Source organism: Aotus nancymaae, unplaced genomic scaffold (assembly GCF_030222135.1).
Source record: "Aotus nancymaae isolate 86718 unplaced genomic scaffold, 86718_ANA_hifiasm-v0.15.2.pri h1tg000022l_1, whole genome shotgun sequence".
Lineage (NCBI taxonomy): Eukaryota > Metazoa > Chordata > Mammalia > Primates > Aotidae > Aotus > Aotus nancymaae.
In genome coordinates this window covers 42,283,827-42,301,317 of record NW_026988435.1, presented here as the reverse complement: position 1 = coordinate 42,301,317, position 17,491 = coordinate 42,283,827, and the positions used below count along the sequence as shown (strand labels likewise).

The 17,491-nt window shown below is 47.1% G+C and overlaps 1 protein-coding gene across 5 annotated transcripts; it reads right to left on the bottom strand.

The window, feature by feature from the left end:
* Positions 1-17,027, bottom strand: GET1 (guided entry of tail-anchored proteins factor 1). 5 transcript variants are annotated; one of them, XM_012445291.3, is made up of 6 exons: positions 16,873-17,019; positions 16,402-16,512; positions 6,474-6,639; positions 5,360-5,427; positions 3,888-4,002; positions 1-918 (listed from the first exon to the last, which is right to left on the bottom strand). In XM_012445291.3, exons 1-6 carry the CDS (start codon positions 16,972-16,974, stop codon positions 845-847), a joined length of 636 nt encoding a protein of 211 aa, XP_012300714.1. In that variant the 5' UTR covers positions 16,975-17,019; the 3' UTR covers positions 1-844. The 5 variants fall into 5 exon arrangements, with proteins under 5 accessions (XP_012300714.1, XP_012300718.1, XP_012300728.1 ...); XM_012445295.2 differs by lacking the exon at positions 16,402-16,512 and having other exon boundaries at positions 16,873-17,027; XM_012445305.3 differs by lacking the exons at positions 16,402-16,512; positions 16,873-17,019 and adding an exon at positions 10,805-11,458.
* Positions 17,028-17,491: the final 464 nt, after the last annotated feature.

Sequence of the window (17,491 nt, the reverse complement as noted above, 5' to 3'; positions counted from 1 at the left end):
TCACAAGCATTTGCCAAGATTTTAATTAGAAAAAAGTGTTTTAAAAAACATTTAGCAGAATTATACTTTGTGGGCCACACAGGTTATTGGTTCAGAATAATTTAATCAGGCCTTAGAAGGTTTGTTTCCTATGTTCCATTCTAAAGAGCATAAATATTAAATGCTTACAAAATACACTTCATTCAAAATGCTTTAAATACAAAACACAATTTGAGCACAAAATAATGCATTATGGTCTCATGGATACATTTACAAAACACTGTATTGAAAAATTAGCCTCAAGTAAGTAGATAATACTATACAGCTCTTGCTCAAATGACATTTTAAACAAAGGGAGAAAAAGCCCAAGCAATGTCAATTAGTGTTGTTCTTTTAGTTGTATTGAATGTGATTAAAGAAGAAATTCTCAAATTCTTAGTAGTGGTATTAAAATTAAATTACTTTCTAAACTGGATTAAAAGCCACACTAAGTCTTCACAGAACTTAAGTTGTTAGAAAATTTTGACTTTCCGGCTGGCAATATGACCAAAATACACGAGAGTGCAAATCACGAGCGGCGGCACGGGGACGCCCCTGAACGTTTCACATTTCATACGGATCTAGGACGGTGTTCGTTGGTATACACGTGTCATAAACTGGACTTTCTTGGCTCAATGACAAGTGTAGAAAATCATGATTCTTACAAGAATCTCTCATAAAGTCCAAGAACAAACATATTCAACAAAGAAAAATCTAAACTGTGTACTTTTGTTTCTTGAAAAAAAAAAAAAGTATAAATCAGATTTTTAACCTAAAAAGAGAAAATCCATTTTTAAAAGCCTCATAGCTGTATCCATCTTCCTGTTCAGCTGAACGGATGAAGCACAATAGCCACAACTTTGTTACAGACTAAAATCCAACAGGTAATTCCAACACCACCTGAAAATAAAGAAATTTGCTATGAGCGAGTGTGCCCACACTGCTGTCCACATCTGCCTCTGCTGTCATTAACTCACAGCAAAGAGAGTATTGCCATTCTTTTTGAGCAGTGCTGTGCTCAGGCAAAGTTTATATGTTTCATAGGTTCAAATTAGTCACTTTCTATAGAATCACAGGGCTGCATTCCTTACTAAGCAGGAATTGCACTCAACAGTGAAAACTGGGTTGAATTTCCCTTTCCTGCCAGAGAGATGTGCATTACTATTTATGATATTAATAGATTCCAAAACCAAACCTGTAAGATTATTTATTTTCCCTTTCTCAAAAAGCATTCTAAACAAAGCAATGTCTACCTATGCCGTTCTTGCCCCACCAATAATGGAGAGGCACACACATTCTCCTGTCCAGGAAGACAGGCTGCAAGAGTGGCCCATGGCCCTGCTGGATGCATGGAAGGGTGGCTGGATGCTTCTCTGGCCAGCAGCGCAGAGCTCCTGGCCTGGGCCCAGCTGTGTCAAACAAACGAGAGGGGAAGGAAAGGGTGGGAAAGGGGATAGGCGTGGTAGCTACATTGGGAGTCTTCAAAATAGTCATTCCTGGTCAGGCTCAGTGGCTCACGCCTGTAATCCCAGCACTTTGGGAGGCCAAAGCGGGTGGATTACCTGAGGTCAGGAGTTCAAGACCAGCCTGGCCAACATGGTGAAACCCCATCTCTGCTAAAAATACAAAACATTAGCTGGGCATGGTGGCATGTGCCTGTAGTCCCAGCTGCTCAAGAAGCTGAGGCAGGAGAACTGCTTGAACCCAGGAGGCAGAGGTTGCAGTGAGCCAATTGCACCACTGCACTCCAGCCTGGGTGACAAAGGGAGACTCTGTCTCAAAAACAAAAAAGAAAAAGAAATAGTCATTTTTTATATATACAGTATTCACCTCTAGCGTAACCACAAATCACAGCCAAGACAAGCAAGGATGTGTGCTGCAGCATTATCTTTAAAAGTAAAAAATTAGGACCCAAATAAATACCCTTCATCAGGAAAACTTGCAAATTATGACCTACTAAATGAAGACTAGCTATTGAAAATTCCTTAATAAAGAAATCTGCTGGGCAAGGTGACTGACTCATGCCTATAATCCCAGCACTCTGAGAGGCTGAGGAGGGAGGATTGCTTAAAGACAGGAGTTTGAGACCAACCTAGGCAACAAAGCAAGACCCCATCTCTATAAAAAACATTTTTTTAAATTAGTTGGGCATGGTGGTGTGCAACTATGATCCTAACTACTCAGGAGACTTAGGTGGGAGGATCACTTGAGCCCAGGAGTTCGAGGCTGTAGTGAGCTGTGAGGGTGCCACTGCCAGCCTGGGCAACAGAGCAAGACCCTGTCTCAAAAAAAAAAAAAAGAAAAAGAAAATAAAGAAATGTACTGATATGGTGCTATGGAATGAATGTCTGTATGCCCCTACAATTCCTATGTTAATATGCTACCCGCCCCCAGTGATGGTATTAAGAGTTGGGGCCTTCAGGGAGGTGATTAAGGGCAGAGTCCTTGTGAATGGGATTAGTGCTCTTATAAAAGAGGCCTAAAGGAGCTCGTCCTTCCACCATGCAAGGATACAGCGAGAAGACACCATCTGGGAACTGGAAAATGGGCCGTCGTCAGACATCAAATCTGCTGGACTCGCCAGTCTCCAGAACAGTGAGAAATAAATTTCTGTTGTTTATGAGCCACCCAGTTTATAGTACTTCACTTAGCCCAAACAAACTAAGTCATGCGGGAACAGGCTTACACTACAAAGTAGAAAGCAGGTAGAAAATGTTACGCGTTAGATGACCTTAACTACATCAAAATTAATGGGGGGAAAAAGACAAAGAAAAACTATCATAGCATTAAAAGCTAATGGGAATCTTATTTTTTATTTTTTTATTTTTTCGAGACAGAGTCTCACTGTGTCACCCAAGCTAGAGTGCAGTGGCATGATCTCAGCTCACTGCAACCTCTACCTCCTGGTTTGAAGCAATTCTCCTGCCTCAGCCTCCCTAGTAGCCAGGATTACAGGTGCCCACCACCGCTCACGGCTTATTTTTTGTACTTTAGTAGAAACAGGGTTTCACCATGTTGCCCAGGTTGGTCTCAAACTCCTGAGCTCAGGCAATCCGCCCACCTTGGCCTCCCAAAGTGCTAGCTCTACAGGCATGAGCCACTGCGCCCGGCTGGGACTTTTAAATAATAGCTATATTCCTAATCATTCTAGAGTGACATATACTACTTTTGATATCCAAAAAAATTATCTCCAAAAATAAAGGAATGTGGCCAGGCATGGTGGTTCATACCTGTAATCCCAGCACTTCGGGAGGCCGAGGCATGAGGATCACTTGAGGTCAGGAGTTTGAGAGCCAGCCTGGCCAACATGGTGAAACCCCATCTCTACTAAAACTACAAAAATTAGCTGGGCATGGTGGTGCACACCTGCAATTTCAGCTAGTTCGGAGGCTGAGGCACAAGAATTGCTTGAACCTGGGAGGCGGAGGTTGCAGTGGGCCGAGATCACACCACTGCACTCCAGCCTGGGTGACGGAGTCAAACTGTAGCTCAAAAAAAAAACAAAAACAAAAACAAAAAGAAAAGAAAATAGCCAAGAGCAGCAAGTGCTACAGAGAGGCCAACCATAATAGGGACTGAAAAGACACAGAATTCTGGAACAACAGGTAGTGTTTCAAAGGGGTATCAGACTTGCCATATTGGGCATGAATCCTGGAAAAAGATGTCGGACTGAATTCCAGCTTTGCTCCTTAACATTCTGGTGACACCGGACAGCTGAAGTAACTTTCCTAGACCTCAGTTTCTTCACGGCAAGCCTCGTGTGAGGCTGAGACACAAAACCTCGCTCACTAAATAGATGGTGAGGAGGATGTCAGGCTAACTTAATCTTCTACCACACTCTTCCACTGTATCTTCCAGAAAATTCTTACCTGCTACTCTAGTAGGAAAGGCTACCAGGCGGTCTAGAGGGGTTATCCATTTACTCGGCACGACAGCCACAGGAACAGAATAGTACTTCCAAATGAGTGAGATCATCAGGGCAGCCTGGGAAGACACCTCTGGTGAGTGAAGCAGCCTGCCAATCACACAACCCACAACACAACAGGAAGACAGGAAAATGCAAAAGCAAAACCAGGAAACCCTCCAGACTGAACCACCTCAAGCCTGTGAACCCAGCCCCCACAGAGGACAGATGAGCACGCACAGCCACTAATGTCCCCTGGAAACCTTGAAGTAGGAAGTGCAATTAAAGACGAGCGCAGCAGCATGTCTGGAACACTGCCAGCAAGTAGGCGAGCCTTCATAGGGGAACTGCCATTTCACTGTTTTAGGATGAATATAATCTACACATACTTTAAATTAGCTCATAAACTAACCAAAGTCTCCCATAACACGGGTGTGTTTTTCTCACTGAGTATCTCCTTTGAGTAGCTGGACTGTATGTAAAATATACCTTATTAATGACAAAAGCCATCCTTGAAATAAATAGCGAATTTCCCACATACACCAGGGTTAGCAAGGCACGCAGGGGTGAGCATGTAAGTTTCAATGCTAGGGGATGCTTTATTTCCCTCCTTCCCCCAGCAGCATTCCTTCAACTGTCATCTGTCCCCTTTCTGGCTTGAATAGGCCACTCAGAAGAGGAGACATGGAGGAGGGAGGGAAGAAAAAAAAAAAAACAGAAGAAGGAGAGACATGAAAGAGGGCTGCTGGCCTGACTCCTCTGTCTGCAGGAAACCTATCTCTTAGCAAGCGACAGTGCCTCAGGATCAATTTCCTCAAATATAAGCTCCCAAACTAAGTTTTCTGGGCGTGGGCTGGAATCCTCTGACTCAGTACTAGATCACACAGCACTGCAACTCATGTTTACGGCAGCTGCTGAAGGTGTCTGGGCAGGACAAATGCATTCTTGGGCCAAAGCAGAGCCCAGCAACAGCTCCAGGAGAGGCCACGTGGGTTAAGCCTCAGACGGGAAGCTAGAAGCCAATTCCAGTCAGAAAACCTGGTTCTCTACCAGGAGAGTGGAGAGTGCCCATGAAGTAGACCAGTTACCGAGTAAGGGCCAAAATGATTGAAAATCTCAGAAAAAAACGAAGTCATCTCTAAGCTTCTCACTGCATCCTGCCAGGCCGTTCAAACCGCACTGGGATAAAGGTGTGGCGAAAGCTCTCCAAGAAGTTACTTCACAGTTCACCTGCCAAAAAGTCCCAGACTTTAACAACTCTCCTCAAGAGAAAGGCTTTCTGACTCAGAGAGTGTTCAGAGCTCCGTGTGGGCAGGACCACACAACACGACAGCTGAACGTGGAACAGCCCCAACTCCCGGCCTGGATCTGCAGGCACCGCTCGAGGCCCGGGGTCCCCAACTCCCAACGACCCGGGTGACGCTCTAGCACACTTACCTGCAATACGTAGAAAGCCACACTTATCACCCATTTTATCTTAGCTAATTGAGCTGTCCGAGCTTTCACTGAAAGGAAAAATGGGATAAATAATTAGGTCAGTCCTGAAGAATTAATGAAATATTCAAATACACAGAAATGTTATTTTCCCTTATAAAATAGTTTTATAAGGGAACAATCACTCAATATATTGATGGAATGATCACTCAATATATTTAGAAAATATAAAATAGAATTTTTTAAGTCACCTACCATCTCATTATGCCATTATTTAAAATAGAATCACACTCAGATTGTGAGATTTGAATACCTTTAATTTTGAAAACTCTTAAAATGGCTCATGGAATGAAAGGTTCTTTGTATAATGCAGTTACCCCTTATCAACAGGAGTAAATTTCCCCCCGTTTCCCAGTCTGCATAGTACATGAATCCCTGGTGGGAGTCCAGCTTGTCCTGTGCCTGGACAGGCCCCTGTCTGTTTTCCTGGCCACAGAGACAGCTCTCCGACTGTGCACACACCAACAGGGTCCCTCAGCACACGGGCTGCCCTGAGAAAGCGCTCTTCATCACAGGAGACTGTACCTGAAGGCTACCCTAGGAAGAGAACACTGCTGGGCATTTTTCTAGAAAGTGGAACAAAAGCCTCTGGGAATCCACTGTGAGACTTTTTTCTGGGCTTCTCTCAGAAAAGTGATGAATTTGAAAATGAAAACCCGGGCCAGGCGTGGTGGCTCACGTCTGTAATCCAAGCACTTTGGAGGCCAAGGCGGGCGGATCACCTGAGGTCGGGAGTTCAAGACCAGCCTGACCAACATGGTGAAACCCCATCTTTAAAATAAACAAATAAATAAAAAGAAAATGAAAACCTACAATAACAAGTTGGCTCTGAGGAAAATCTGAGAGGATCTTAGATGTTTCTGTGCTTAAAAAGCAAAGGTTCACCAGCAAATAAGGAGAAAGTAGTAATTATTACTGAGTTTCCACCAGATAACTTGAAAGTTTCCATCAACATTCAGAACATCAAGAAGCAAAGCATATATTCTAGGAATCTTTACATAAAGACTTCTCTATAATCAGTTCTCGTGAAGCCTTCAGGCTGCGACGGATGCAGTACCGTGGGTTTTGAGCTTATCCGTCATCTTGTTGATCTTTCTTTCCAGCCTGGCATATCTGGCAAACTCGTCCATCATGTTGACTGTGGAGAGCTCCTGCTTCATGTCCTGGATCTCTGCTCTCATCTGTGACTCCTGCTCCGCGTCCTTCTGCAGCACCCTGGACATCTGGCAGGGTGGACAGCGGGATCAGCGCCTTCCAACGTGGCCCACAGGAGGGTACCCCCGTCCCCCTCACCCGACCTTATTTCTACACCCTGACCACTCTGTGACCCAGCCAGTTGTGTGTTTCCCTGCAGGCTTGAACCCACACTGGGGCCGTGAATGTTCCCAGGACCGATAAAGAGATAAAGAGTGAAGGCTGTTGCTGGAGAACACTGGGAGATTCACCCTGCTGAGAAACACCTACAAACTCACCCGGCATGACGAAGTCCTTAAACTCCCACATCCACTCCATAACCCGGCCTGGTGGCAAACATCCCTAGCTAAACGTCCCTTACTCTCACTGGCCGTCCTAGGACTGCTGCAGCTCCTTGTAAGTTCCCTTCAAATGCTGTGGACTGATCACCCTGGTGTTTAGTGCTTCTTTCTTTGGAATCCCAGCCGGCCCCATCTCCGGACAGCCTGGAGCAGCCCCTTGAGGGAACTCCCCTGCCACTGCTTTTGAGGGGACTCCAGCATGGGTTTGGCCAGACAGAACTGATAGACCTTCCTCCAACATCCTACTCCCACCTCTGCGAACTGAGCAAGCTGCCCTCTACCTACACAGCCAGCCTCTGCTGCCTTTTACGGGTCCCTATAACCACCACAAAAAAAAAAAAAAAACTCATATTCAAATTGCTATTCAAACTATATTTTTCATTTTGCAGATAAGCACATGAATTGCTCCAATATAAATGTATGTCTCTTTCACTATAACTAAAATTGCAATTATGAAATGAAAATCAATTCCATCATCAGAGCTGTTATTCCAGTGACAGGGAACATGTATCCTCTCCTCTCCCTGAAGAATTCAGACCTAGATTAGACAGGGCAGAGCAAGATGCAGGTGCAGGGTAACAGTGGTGAGGCGGGGCCCAGGGCAGAGTGTCAGCACCCAAGCGCAGTGCAGAGGGCCTTCCCATAGAGTGGCACCCTGGCAAGAGGCATCAGGGCCAAGCATGGTGATACAGGGGTCCCCAATAAAGGGCAGCCTGACTCAGGAGTCAGGGTCTGTAGGGTGAGGGGGTGGACATATAAGACGAGAAGGAACCCTGCCAGTGTCAGAGCCCAGTTGGGACGAGGTGTGCATTCACACAGGTAACACCAGAACTTAATTACAAAGGGGTGATCACGGAAATAAAAACATAGAGGGTAATGGAAGCCAGTCTTCTCACTTTCAGCAAAAACACTTAGAAAGATGCCTCAGCCCGGCATGGTGACTCAGCCTGCAACTCTAACACTCTGGGAGGCCGGGATGGGAGGATCTCTTGAGGACAGAAGTTCAAGGATGCAGTGAGCTGAGATCATGCCACTGGACTTCAGCCTGGGCAACAGAGTGAGACCTTGTCTCAAAAAAAAAAAAAAAAAAAAAAGACAAAAGAAAAAAAGGCCAGGTGCGGTGGCTCACACCTATAATCCCAGCACTTTGGGAGGCCAAGGCAGGGAAATCACTTGAGCCCAGGAGTTTGAGAGCAGCTTTGGCAACATGGTGAAACCCTGCCTCTACAAAAAATACAAAAATTAGCCAGTTTCATAATCCAGTCTCTAAATAAATAGATTTTAAAAAACAAAAGAAAGAGAGAGAGAGAAAGGAAGGAAAAAAGAAAAGAAAAAAAGAAACAGAAAAGAAAGTCTGTCAGTCTCGGAGAGGACCAGAATGCATCTTGTGGTGATGAAAATCTGTGGTTTCCACATATAGGCAGAGAAATACAGAAGTAAACAAAGAGGTACCCTCCCCAGGCACCCTCCCCTGGCTGCTCCCTGTGAGCAGAGGGGCCCCGCATGACCTGGGGACCCGCCTGCGCCGCCCCCGAAGTCCCCTGTTCCCCGCACCAGTCCCAGCCTTTCACTCTACAGCGAACCGCCCCAGGCCAAGGTCACCGGAGGGAAGGGGCGACTGGAGTGCAACGAGTCGGCAGTGGCCGCCAGGTGGCGCCCACCGACCTGCAGGGAAGGCCTAGTCCAGGAACTGCGTGGCATCCCAGAACCAGGTCTAAAAACCCTCGGAGGCGCCTCTGCCACCTGCCCCAAGGGGTCAGCGAACATCCCCAAATCCCAGTCCCACACAAGCGAATGAGACACAATGAGAATACAGCACCATCTCTCCGATATCCCTGCCAAGTATCAGACATGGCAGTAGGCGTCCGTTCTGGGAAATCAATGTCCTCTAATACTCAGAAATGACAGCCATGAAAGTCGAGGGAAGACCGAGAAACTCCCCCAGACAGAAGGAGACTACAGGGAAGGAAATGCAACGCGTGATTCCAAACTAGGTCTTTTCCCTGTTAAGGACGTTACTGCAACACGTGGGGAACCTGCATAGGGCCTGAGGATCAGATCGTAGTAACGTACTTGATGCCTGTACTAGATTTTGGCTCACTGCAACCTCGACTTCCTGGGCTCAAGCGATCCTCCCATCTCAGTCCCCTGAGTAGCTGGGACCATAGGCGTGCACCACTACACGTGGCTAATTTTTTTTTAATTTTTAGTAGACACAGGGTCTCACTATACTGCCCATGAACTCCTGAGCTCAAGCGATCCGCACGCTTCGGCCTCCCAAAGTGCTGGGATTACAGGCGTGAGCCACCGCGCCTGGCCCCCAAGATTCTTTTGCATACCCAACTATCTGGAAATGAGGGGGTTCCAGCTGACGACTCCCAAATGGGTCAGGAAACAAAACCAGTTCTTTGTATTGATTGTATGCGTAACTTTTCTGCACATTTGTATTTGTTTTGAAATTTTTAAAAAATTTTTAAAAAGATGAAATGTTATAGCGTTTCTAAAGTGTGCCTGGCACACAGCAAGCGCACAATACATGAGTTCCCCCACCTTCCAGCTCACAGCTCCCCTCCACCTGCCGCAAAGTAGGGGCAACTCTCCAGTTAGAGCTGTAAAGCTGAATCCGGTCACCTGAGGGTGTCTGCGCATGCGCATGTTCCTGGGACGCCCACTGAAGCCTCCTGACAGCGCCTGTGCAGTGTGTCCGCTGCCGCGCAGTTTCTGGCAGGCCTTGTGCAGGGAGTAGGGGGTCTTCAAATCCAGCTCTCTTTGTGGTCCCTCTGCCCTGGCCACTACCCAACACTCTAACTAAATGAGCTATATATACTCCAGCCTGATCCACTCTGGAGAAAGAAATAGGAATGGGCCAAATTCTTAAATGAATCACAAAATTTTTCAAAAGCAAGGAAAATCCACAGACACTGCTAAGGACTTTTTGATAATATCACCTTATACAAATTACACTTCAATAAATCTGACTTTTAAAACCATATTTTAAAGAGAAAAAGAGGTTTCAAGACATTATTTGCCATTATAGGGTATACACAAAACTCAGGAATGCGAGGTGAGTGAAGGCGGAAGGGTGAACTTGAGGAAAACTGAAGGCAGCTTTTTTTAAGGTTAGCAAAAAAACCGGTGCTTGAAAAAAGTAATTACATCTATTACATGTATAAGCACAATAAAAGTCTGAGCCAGGCGCGGTGGTTCACTTCTGTAATCCCAGCACTTTGGGAGACTGAGGCAGGAGGATCATTTGAGCTCAGGAGTTCGCGGCCAGTCTGGGCAACATGGCAAGACCCTATCTCTACAAAAAAATTAAAAATTAGTCAAGCATGCTAGCGCATGCCTGTGGTACCTGTGGCCCCAGCTACTTGGGAGGCTGAGGTGGGGAGGGGGGAATCGCTTGAGCCTGGGAAGTTGAGACTGCTGTGAGTTATGATGGCACCACTGCACTACAACCAGGGCAACAGAGACCCTGTGTGTAAAAAAAAAAAGTTTTAAAGTATAAATTTGCAAATATGTATCAATGTTAATCCAAGAGCCACATACAAGTGTTAAAATGTTCTAGAATTGCGCAGTGTAAGATTTAATAAGATATGAATCTAAATGTAATAATGCAAATATTAATTTTTACAACAAAAGTAAATCTCTGGAGTCTTTTTATGTACTCAAAACCCACCTTCCAGACCATTAAAACTCACAGTTGGCAAAAACAAGCTGTACAGGGCACAGCCTTTCAAGGACCTGTAGATAGGCCACAAGATATTCTGAAGCAGAAAATGAGTTTATAAAATTCTTAGCAAGATGACTCAGGCATGGAGGAAAAAAGGGGAGAAGCAATTCTCCCGTTCACCTCAGAAAGATCCTGGCAGCCCATCTGTCTCAGCTCATAATGTCCTCCTGCCACTGTCAGCCGCAGATCCAGTCCAGGTTCAATGTCCTCTTTGCCAACAGGCAAAATGCCGAGGTCACCCTGGGGAGATTCAAACTCCCACTCCACCTCTCTCACTCTCTTGCTGGGAACTAACTGATGGCATGACAACGTGCACAGCCCCTGCTTGTCCCTGCCAGCAGTAGAGTAGGCAAACCCAGGAATCACCAACTCAGGTCACCCTGAGGTCCCCGACCACAGGGGACAGAGACCTCCAACCCAAGCAGCTCCAGACCCTAAACACCCCTAGATGCCACTCTCAGCCAGGACCCCCGCCAGCCAGGGCCGAGAACGGGGCAGCTCTCCAAGATGCCAGGGCCCCTGTCCTTGGCTGGTGCCCCCGCGAGCGCCCCACAGGAAGCCGTGCCTGCACATGCGCATTTCACCAGCATGCTTCTCAGTCGGAGGGCTCTGGGGCAGGTCCTGTGACGCAGAGCGTCGTCCGCCTAAACTAATACTTGAGACCATCCCCAAGCCTGGTCCCTGGCACTCACTAAGCAACTGCTCTGAGGAAACGGGTATGGGGGCGGGTTGCTCTAACGAAGACGACCACAGAGGCAAACCCTGCAACATCCTCCTCTTGCTTCAGCCCCCTAGAGGGAAAAGGAGTGGCCACTCTTTATAGCAGAAAGTGAAGGATAATTTAGAAAATGTTACATCTGAAACAGTGCTCGGCCCCATAAGCCTAGACGGCAACCTGCGAAACGTCCTTTTTCTGCAAAGCTAGGGCTGCAAGAAAGGGCCTCCTGGCGCCTGCGCAGTGCATACGGCTTGCAAGAACCCTTAGCCTGCCCCAGTCCTGGGGCACCTGCGCAGTGCGTGTGGTTTGCATGGACTCTGAGCCCGCGCCAGTCCTGGGACGCCTGCGCAGTGCATGCTGTTTGCATGGACCTAGAGCTGGCTCGAGTCCTGGGACGTCTGCGCAGTGCATGCTGTTTGCGTGGACCTTGAGCCCGCGCCAGTACTGCGGCGCCTGCGCAGTCGTCCGGTTTGCAAGAACTCTGAGCCCAAGCCAGTCCTGGGACGCCTGCGCACTGCACCTCCCCTGCACCTGCAGAGCCGATGCTCACCAAAGGCGTCTTTGTTCCCCTCCTATAGCTAAAGAAAGTCCCGGACCACGTACCTAATGAACTGGGCTCTCTCAACCATGCGTCCTGTGCCTAGCTTGAAGAGGAGGGAGAGATCCCCAGGAAAATTTGAACCACGCCAACACTAGGCGTCCCGCCCCCACTGCAGTGGGCAGCTGAGATCACTTCCCAGGACCTTGCGAGGCTTAACTGGACCAAGGACTTCTGATACTTCAGACCTCCTAAAGGGCCTCACACGGGGAGGATCAGTGCGGCCTAAACTTGCTGATGAGATGAGCACGCTCCCTCCCTAACTTCTGCCAAGACAAAAGCTTCAGAAACAATCCCAAGGGAGGTTATAATGTAAGTACCTGAGCATGGACCCATCCCTGAGGGCACTGTTTTCCCAATTCGACTTTTTGCTGCTTGTCATGAGTCTTTCCCACTTGAATCCTCAAATCCGTGGCTGATGATGGTGAAGGAGCAACATTTGACCCTACTCAAGACCAGCGAGCTCCTTAAAGCTTTTTACAGACCTCACCACAAACCCAGTGACCAGGCCAAACATCTGTTACCAATTATGGGGGGGCAGGGTGTACTCTGCTAGGAAAATATTATGTTGTCCTTCTGAACCTGGCTGACAAGTGTTACACCCAAAGGGAAATGGGTTTAAGAAAGCTAACTGCGTTGAGATTAGAGGCCATAAGCTTGTAGGAGGCAGCACAGGATGTGGACACAGGTCCTGAGTCACAGAGCAAGACCCTGCCTCTAAAAACAAATTTTTCTATTTCAGAGGATGGAGGGTGGTGGAGGGAGAGGATCAGGAAAAATAACTAATGAGTACTAGGCTTAATAACTGGGTGACAAAATAATCTGTACAAAGAACTCCCATGACACAAGTTTAACTATGTAACAAACCTGCACATGTACACCTGAACTTAAAACAAAACAAAAAAAAAAACTGTTGGCCAGGCACAGTGGCTCATGCCTGTAATCCCAGTACTTTGGGAGCCCGAAGCCAGTGGATCACCTGAGGTCAGAAATTCAAGACTAGCCTGGTCAACATGATGAAATCCCCTCTCTACTAAAAAAAAAACACAGCCAGGCACAGTGGCTTACACCTGTAATCCCAACACTTTGGGAGGCCAAGGCGGGTGGATCACGAGGTCAAGAGATCGAGACCATCCTGGTCAACATGGTGAAACCCCGTCTCTACTAAAACTACAAAAAAATTAGCTGGGCATGGTGGCGCGTGCCTGTAATCCCAGCTACTCAAGAGGCTGAGGCAGGAGAATTGTCTGAACCCAGGAGGCAGAGGTTGCGGTGAACCGAGATCGTGCCATTGCACTCCAGCCTAGGTAACAAGAGCGAAACTCTGTCTCCAAAAAATAAAAATTAAAAAAAAAAAACAGAAATTAGCTGGGCATGGTGGCACATGCAGGCAGAAGAATCGCTTGAACCCAGGAGGCAGGGACTGCAGTGAGCCACAATCACACCATTGCATTCTAGCCTGGGCAACAGAGAGAAACTCTGTCTCAAAAAAAAATATATATATATATCTAATAATAATAAAAGGAACTAACTCAACAACAAAAAAAAAACCAAACAACTGGATTTTAAAAGGGGGCAAAAGATGTGACTAGACATATCTCCAAAGATAAACAGATGGCCATAAGCATCTGAAAAGATACTCAACATCACTAATTATTAGGGAAATGCAAATCAAAACTAAAATGAGATACCACCTTCCATCCATTAGGATGATTAGTATTTAACAGCAACAACAACAACAAAAAGGCTGGGTGTGGCGGCTCATGCCCGCAATCCCAGCACTCTGGGAGGCTGAGATGGGCAGATCACCTGAGGTCACGGAGTTCGAGACTAGCCTGGCCAATATGGCTCTCATCTCTACTAAACCCCATGTCTACTAAAAATACAAAAAATTAGCTGGGTGTGGTGGCGCGCACCAGTAATCCCAGCTACTTGGGAGGCTGAGACAGGAGAACTGCTTGAACTTGAGAGGCAGAGGTTGTAGTAAGCCAAGATTGAGCCACTGCACTCCAGCCTGGGTGACAGAATGAGATTCCATCTCAAAATAAAAATAAAAAATTTATTTTAAAAAAATAAACAAATAAGAAAACAAAATACATGTTGAAGGATGTGGAGCAACTGGAAGCCTTCTGCACTGCTGGTGGGAATGTCGAACGGTGTGGCGATGGCTTCTCAAAAAATTAAACACAGACTCACCACAGATCCAGCAATTACACTTCTGGGTGTATGTCCAGAAAAACTGAAAGCAGAGACTCAAAGAGATATTTGTAAATATTTTAGCATTATCTACAATAGTCAAAAGGTAGAAAAAAACCTGAGTGTCCACAGACGGATGAATGAATAAACAAAATGTGGCTTATACACACAATGAGATCCTATTCAGCCTTAAAAGGGAAGGAAATCATGACCCATACTACAACACAGATGAACCTTAAGACTATTATGTGGACTGAAAGAGGCCAGACACAAGAGGAAAAATACTGTCTGATTCCCCATATATGAGGTCCCAAGAGTAGTCAAATTCATAGAGACAGAAAGTACAATGGTGGCTGTCAGGAGGAGGTAGGAATGGAAAGTGGTTGTTTAATGGGTACAAGAGTTTCAGTTAGAAGAGATGAAAAAGTTCTGGGATGGGGCTGGGCGTGGTGACTCATACCTGTAATCCTAGCACTTTAGGTGACAGAGGAGGGTGGATCACATGAGGTCAGGGGTTCGAGACCAGCCTGGGCAACATAGTGAGACCCTCACCATCTCTACTAAAAATACAAAATTTAGGCTTGGTGGCAGGTGCCTGTAATCAAAGCTACTTGGGAGGCTGAGGCAGGAAAATCGCTTGAACCTGGAAGGCAGAGGCTGCAGTGATCTAAGATCAGGCCACTGTACTCTAGCATGGGCAACAGAGTGAGACTCTGTCTCATAAAAAAAAAAAAGAAAAAGTTCTAGGAGGCGGGCCAGGCACAGTGGTTCACATCTGTAATCCCAGCATTTTGAGAGACAAAGGTGGGCAGATGGCTTGACTCAGGAGTTTGAAACCAGCCTGGCCAACACAGCAAGGCTCCATTTCTATCAAAAATACAAAAAATAGCCAGGCATGGTGGTGCATGCCTATGGTCTCAGCTACTTGGGAGGCTGGGGTGGGAGGATCACTTGAACCTGGGAGGCAGAGGTTGCAATGAGCCGAGATTGTACCGCTGCACAAAGCCACACTGTCTTAAAAAAATAATAATAATAAAGTTCTGGGATAATGGTTACACAAAAATGTGAATGTACTTAATGCCACTGAACTGTACACCTAAAAATGATAAAGATAAGTTTCATATTATGTGTATCTTACAGTTAAAAATAAGAAGGCGGCCGGGCGCGGTGGCTCAAGCCTGTAATCCCAGCACTTTGGGAGGCCGAGGCGGGTGGATCACGAGGTCAAGAGATCGAGACCATCCTGGTCAACATTGTGAAACCCCGTCTCTACTAATACAAAAAAATTAGCTGGGCATGGTGGCGCGTGCCTGTAATCCCAGCTACTCAGGAGGCTGAGGCAGGAGAATTGCCTGAACCCAGGAGGCGGAGGTTGCGGTGAGCCGAGATCGCGCCATTGCACTCCAGCCTGGGTAACAAGAGCGAAACTCCGTCTCAAAAAAAAAAAAATAAATAAATAAATAAATAAGAAGAAACATGAGCATGGGCCAGCTTGTCAAAAGTCTTTTATGCAATGCTAAGGACCTGGAACATCAATGTTAAAGACTGGATAGCACGAGGAAAGATTCTGAAGGAGGCTCAGGGGGTAAAAGAGAATTCCCTATATCTCAGAACAGTGCAGACAGTAAGACAATGGGGACAGTAAGAATAGTTTTGCACAAAACAAGCACTCAGTGAATACTGGTGGAATAAAACATACTCAACTACTACCGATTTATCTTAGGAGAGAAAAGCAAGAACTGTGTTCCAAGACAATGCTACAACGCATAAGCCCAATCTTTGAGGTCTCAGTCTTTGCCCAACGACTCCTCATTCCTGCTGTGGGCTACACAGGGCGCTCATTCCCAGGGACAGTTCCCAATGTCCCCACACCTCCCATGCCAACACCCCACCACGCCCCGTCCAATGTGCCACCAAATCCCTCTCCCTGCTCCAACAGGCAATCTAATCTCCACCACCAGCCACCAGGTGGATGATTTAGTGCAACTACTAAATTCTCTGGGCCAGACTCCTCCAGGAGGTAAAGGAGGATGCAATGATAATACTCGCCTCTCCCAGCAGCCGTGACACGGAGAAAATGTATTCACTGCCTGGGCAAAACGCCTGACAGAAAGAGGGTGCTCCCCAGGCTGGTTGCTCCCTTGGATATTGAAAGCATCACGCTGTGCTGAGATTCTCTCTGCACCTGTCTCCCACCCTACCCACCCCAAGAATGTGGCCTTCTGGACGCGAGGATTCATCTCTCCGGGACCTGGAACAGCTGACATCGCCCGCCAGGCTTCTGGGAAATCCTCGCCGGGGACTGCTCGAACGCCTCTAGGGACCGGGGTTAACGGAAACAAGTGAGGCTGGCAGCGGGGCACTGGGCACTCCCAGTGTGAGATTCGCCGCCGCCACCCACAGCCAGAAGATTCCTCCCACGTGAAAGCGTGGCCCAGGGTTGCCGGGTGTTTCTCCTGCCAACCCCCTAGAACCCAGACAGTCTGAAGATTAGGAATTAGTAAATAGACTAGGGGTAAATTTTCACCCCTTTTAGACGCTAACAACTATCTCAAAAAAGCTTACAGACCAACCAAGCCGCTGCTACGGGCTGAATCTGGCTTTCAGTCTCCCATTTGAGAACCCTGTACCTACGCCAGACCAGTCGGAGGACTGGGAGGCCTGGCAACCACTTACGAAGGATGAGAAGGACGGGAGGAGGATCCTAAGAACATTGCACCCAAACACAAAACTGAGCACCAACAACCACGCCCAGTGGTCCGCCGCAGCTGAGCTCATCCCGAACGCTCCTGGCTGCGCTGGGTCCGCTACGGCTGCTCCATGGGGACCACGCCGGCGGCGGCGCCTGCGCCTGCGCGGTGAAGCCCGGCGCCGCAGCACAATTGCGCCGACGCGCCTGCGCCGACGCGCCTACGCATTCCGACGCCCTCCCGGGAGGCGTGTTTTCCTCCCGCTCCCTCTGGAGCAGTTAACGTGTTCCAGGCTCCTCCTGGGCCTTCAGGGCTTCCATAGCCATCTCGCACCCGCTCCTCGCCCGCCCCGCCTACTGAACCAGTTTTTCGAAGTCAGTGATTCTTTCTTTCCTTCTTTTTGAAATTAAAAACTTTCCCATAGTAGCAAATTCTGGTTTCAAGTGCTAACGGCTCCCTGCCTTTGTCATAATTAGTACTTCCTTTAAATTAACTTTTAATTCTAGGTAAGTTTAAGATAAACTCTTCCTTAAATAGAAAACTACCGTAAGTATAGTAGCAGGGAACTGAAAATGAAATACGTGTTCTAAGCAGTTATGTGGAAA

What these genes read in the sequence shown, in the direction of transcription:
- GET1 (XM_012445291.3), bottom strand. Translation starts at nt 16,974, where the DNA reads ATGAGCTCAGCTGCGGCGGACCACTGGGCGTGGTTGTTGGTGCTCAGT. An exon ending in CAGAAGGCCACATTCTTGGG is followed by an intron (nt 6,640 to 16,401) that starts GTGGGTAGGGTG and finishes CCACCCTGCCAG; the next exon opens with ATGTCCAGGGTGCTGCAGAA. An exon ending in TGGCTTTCTACGTATTGCAG is followed by an intron (nt 4,003 to 5,359) that starts GTAAGTGTGCTA and finishes GTGTCTTCCCAG; the next exon opens with GCTGCCCTGATGATCTCACT.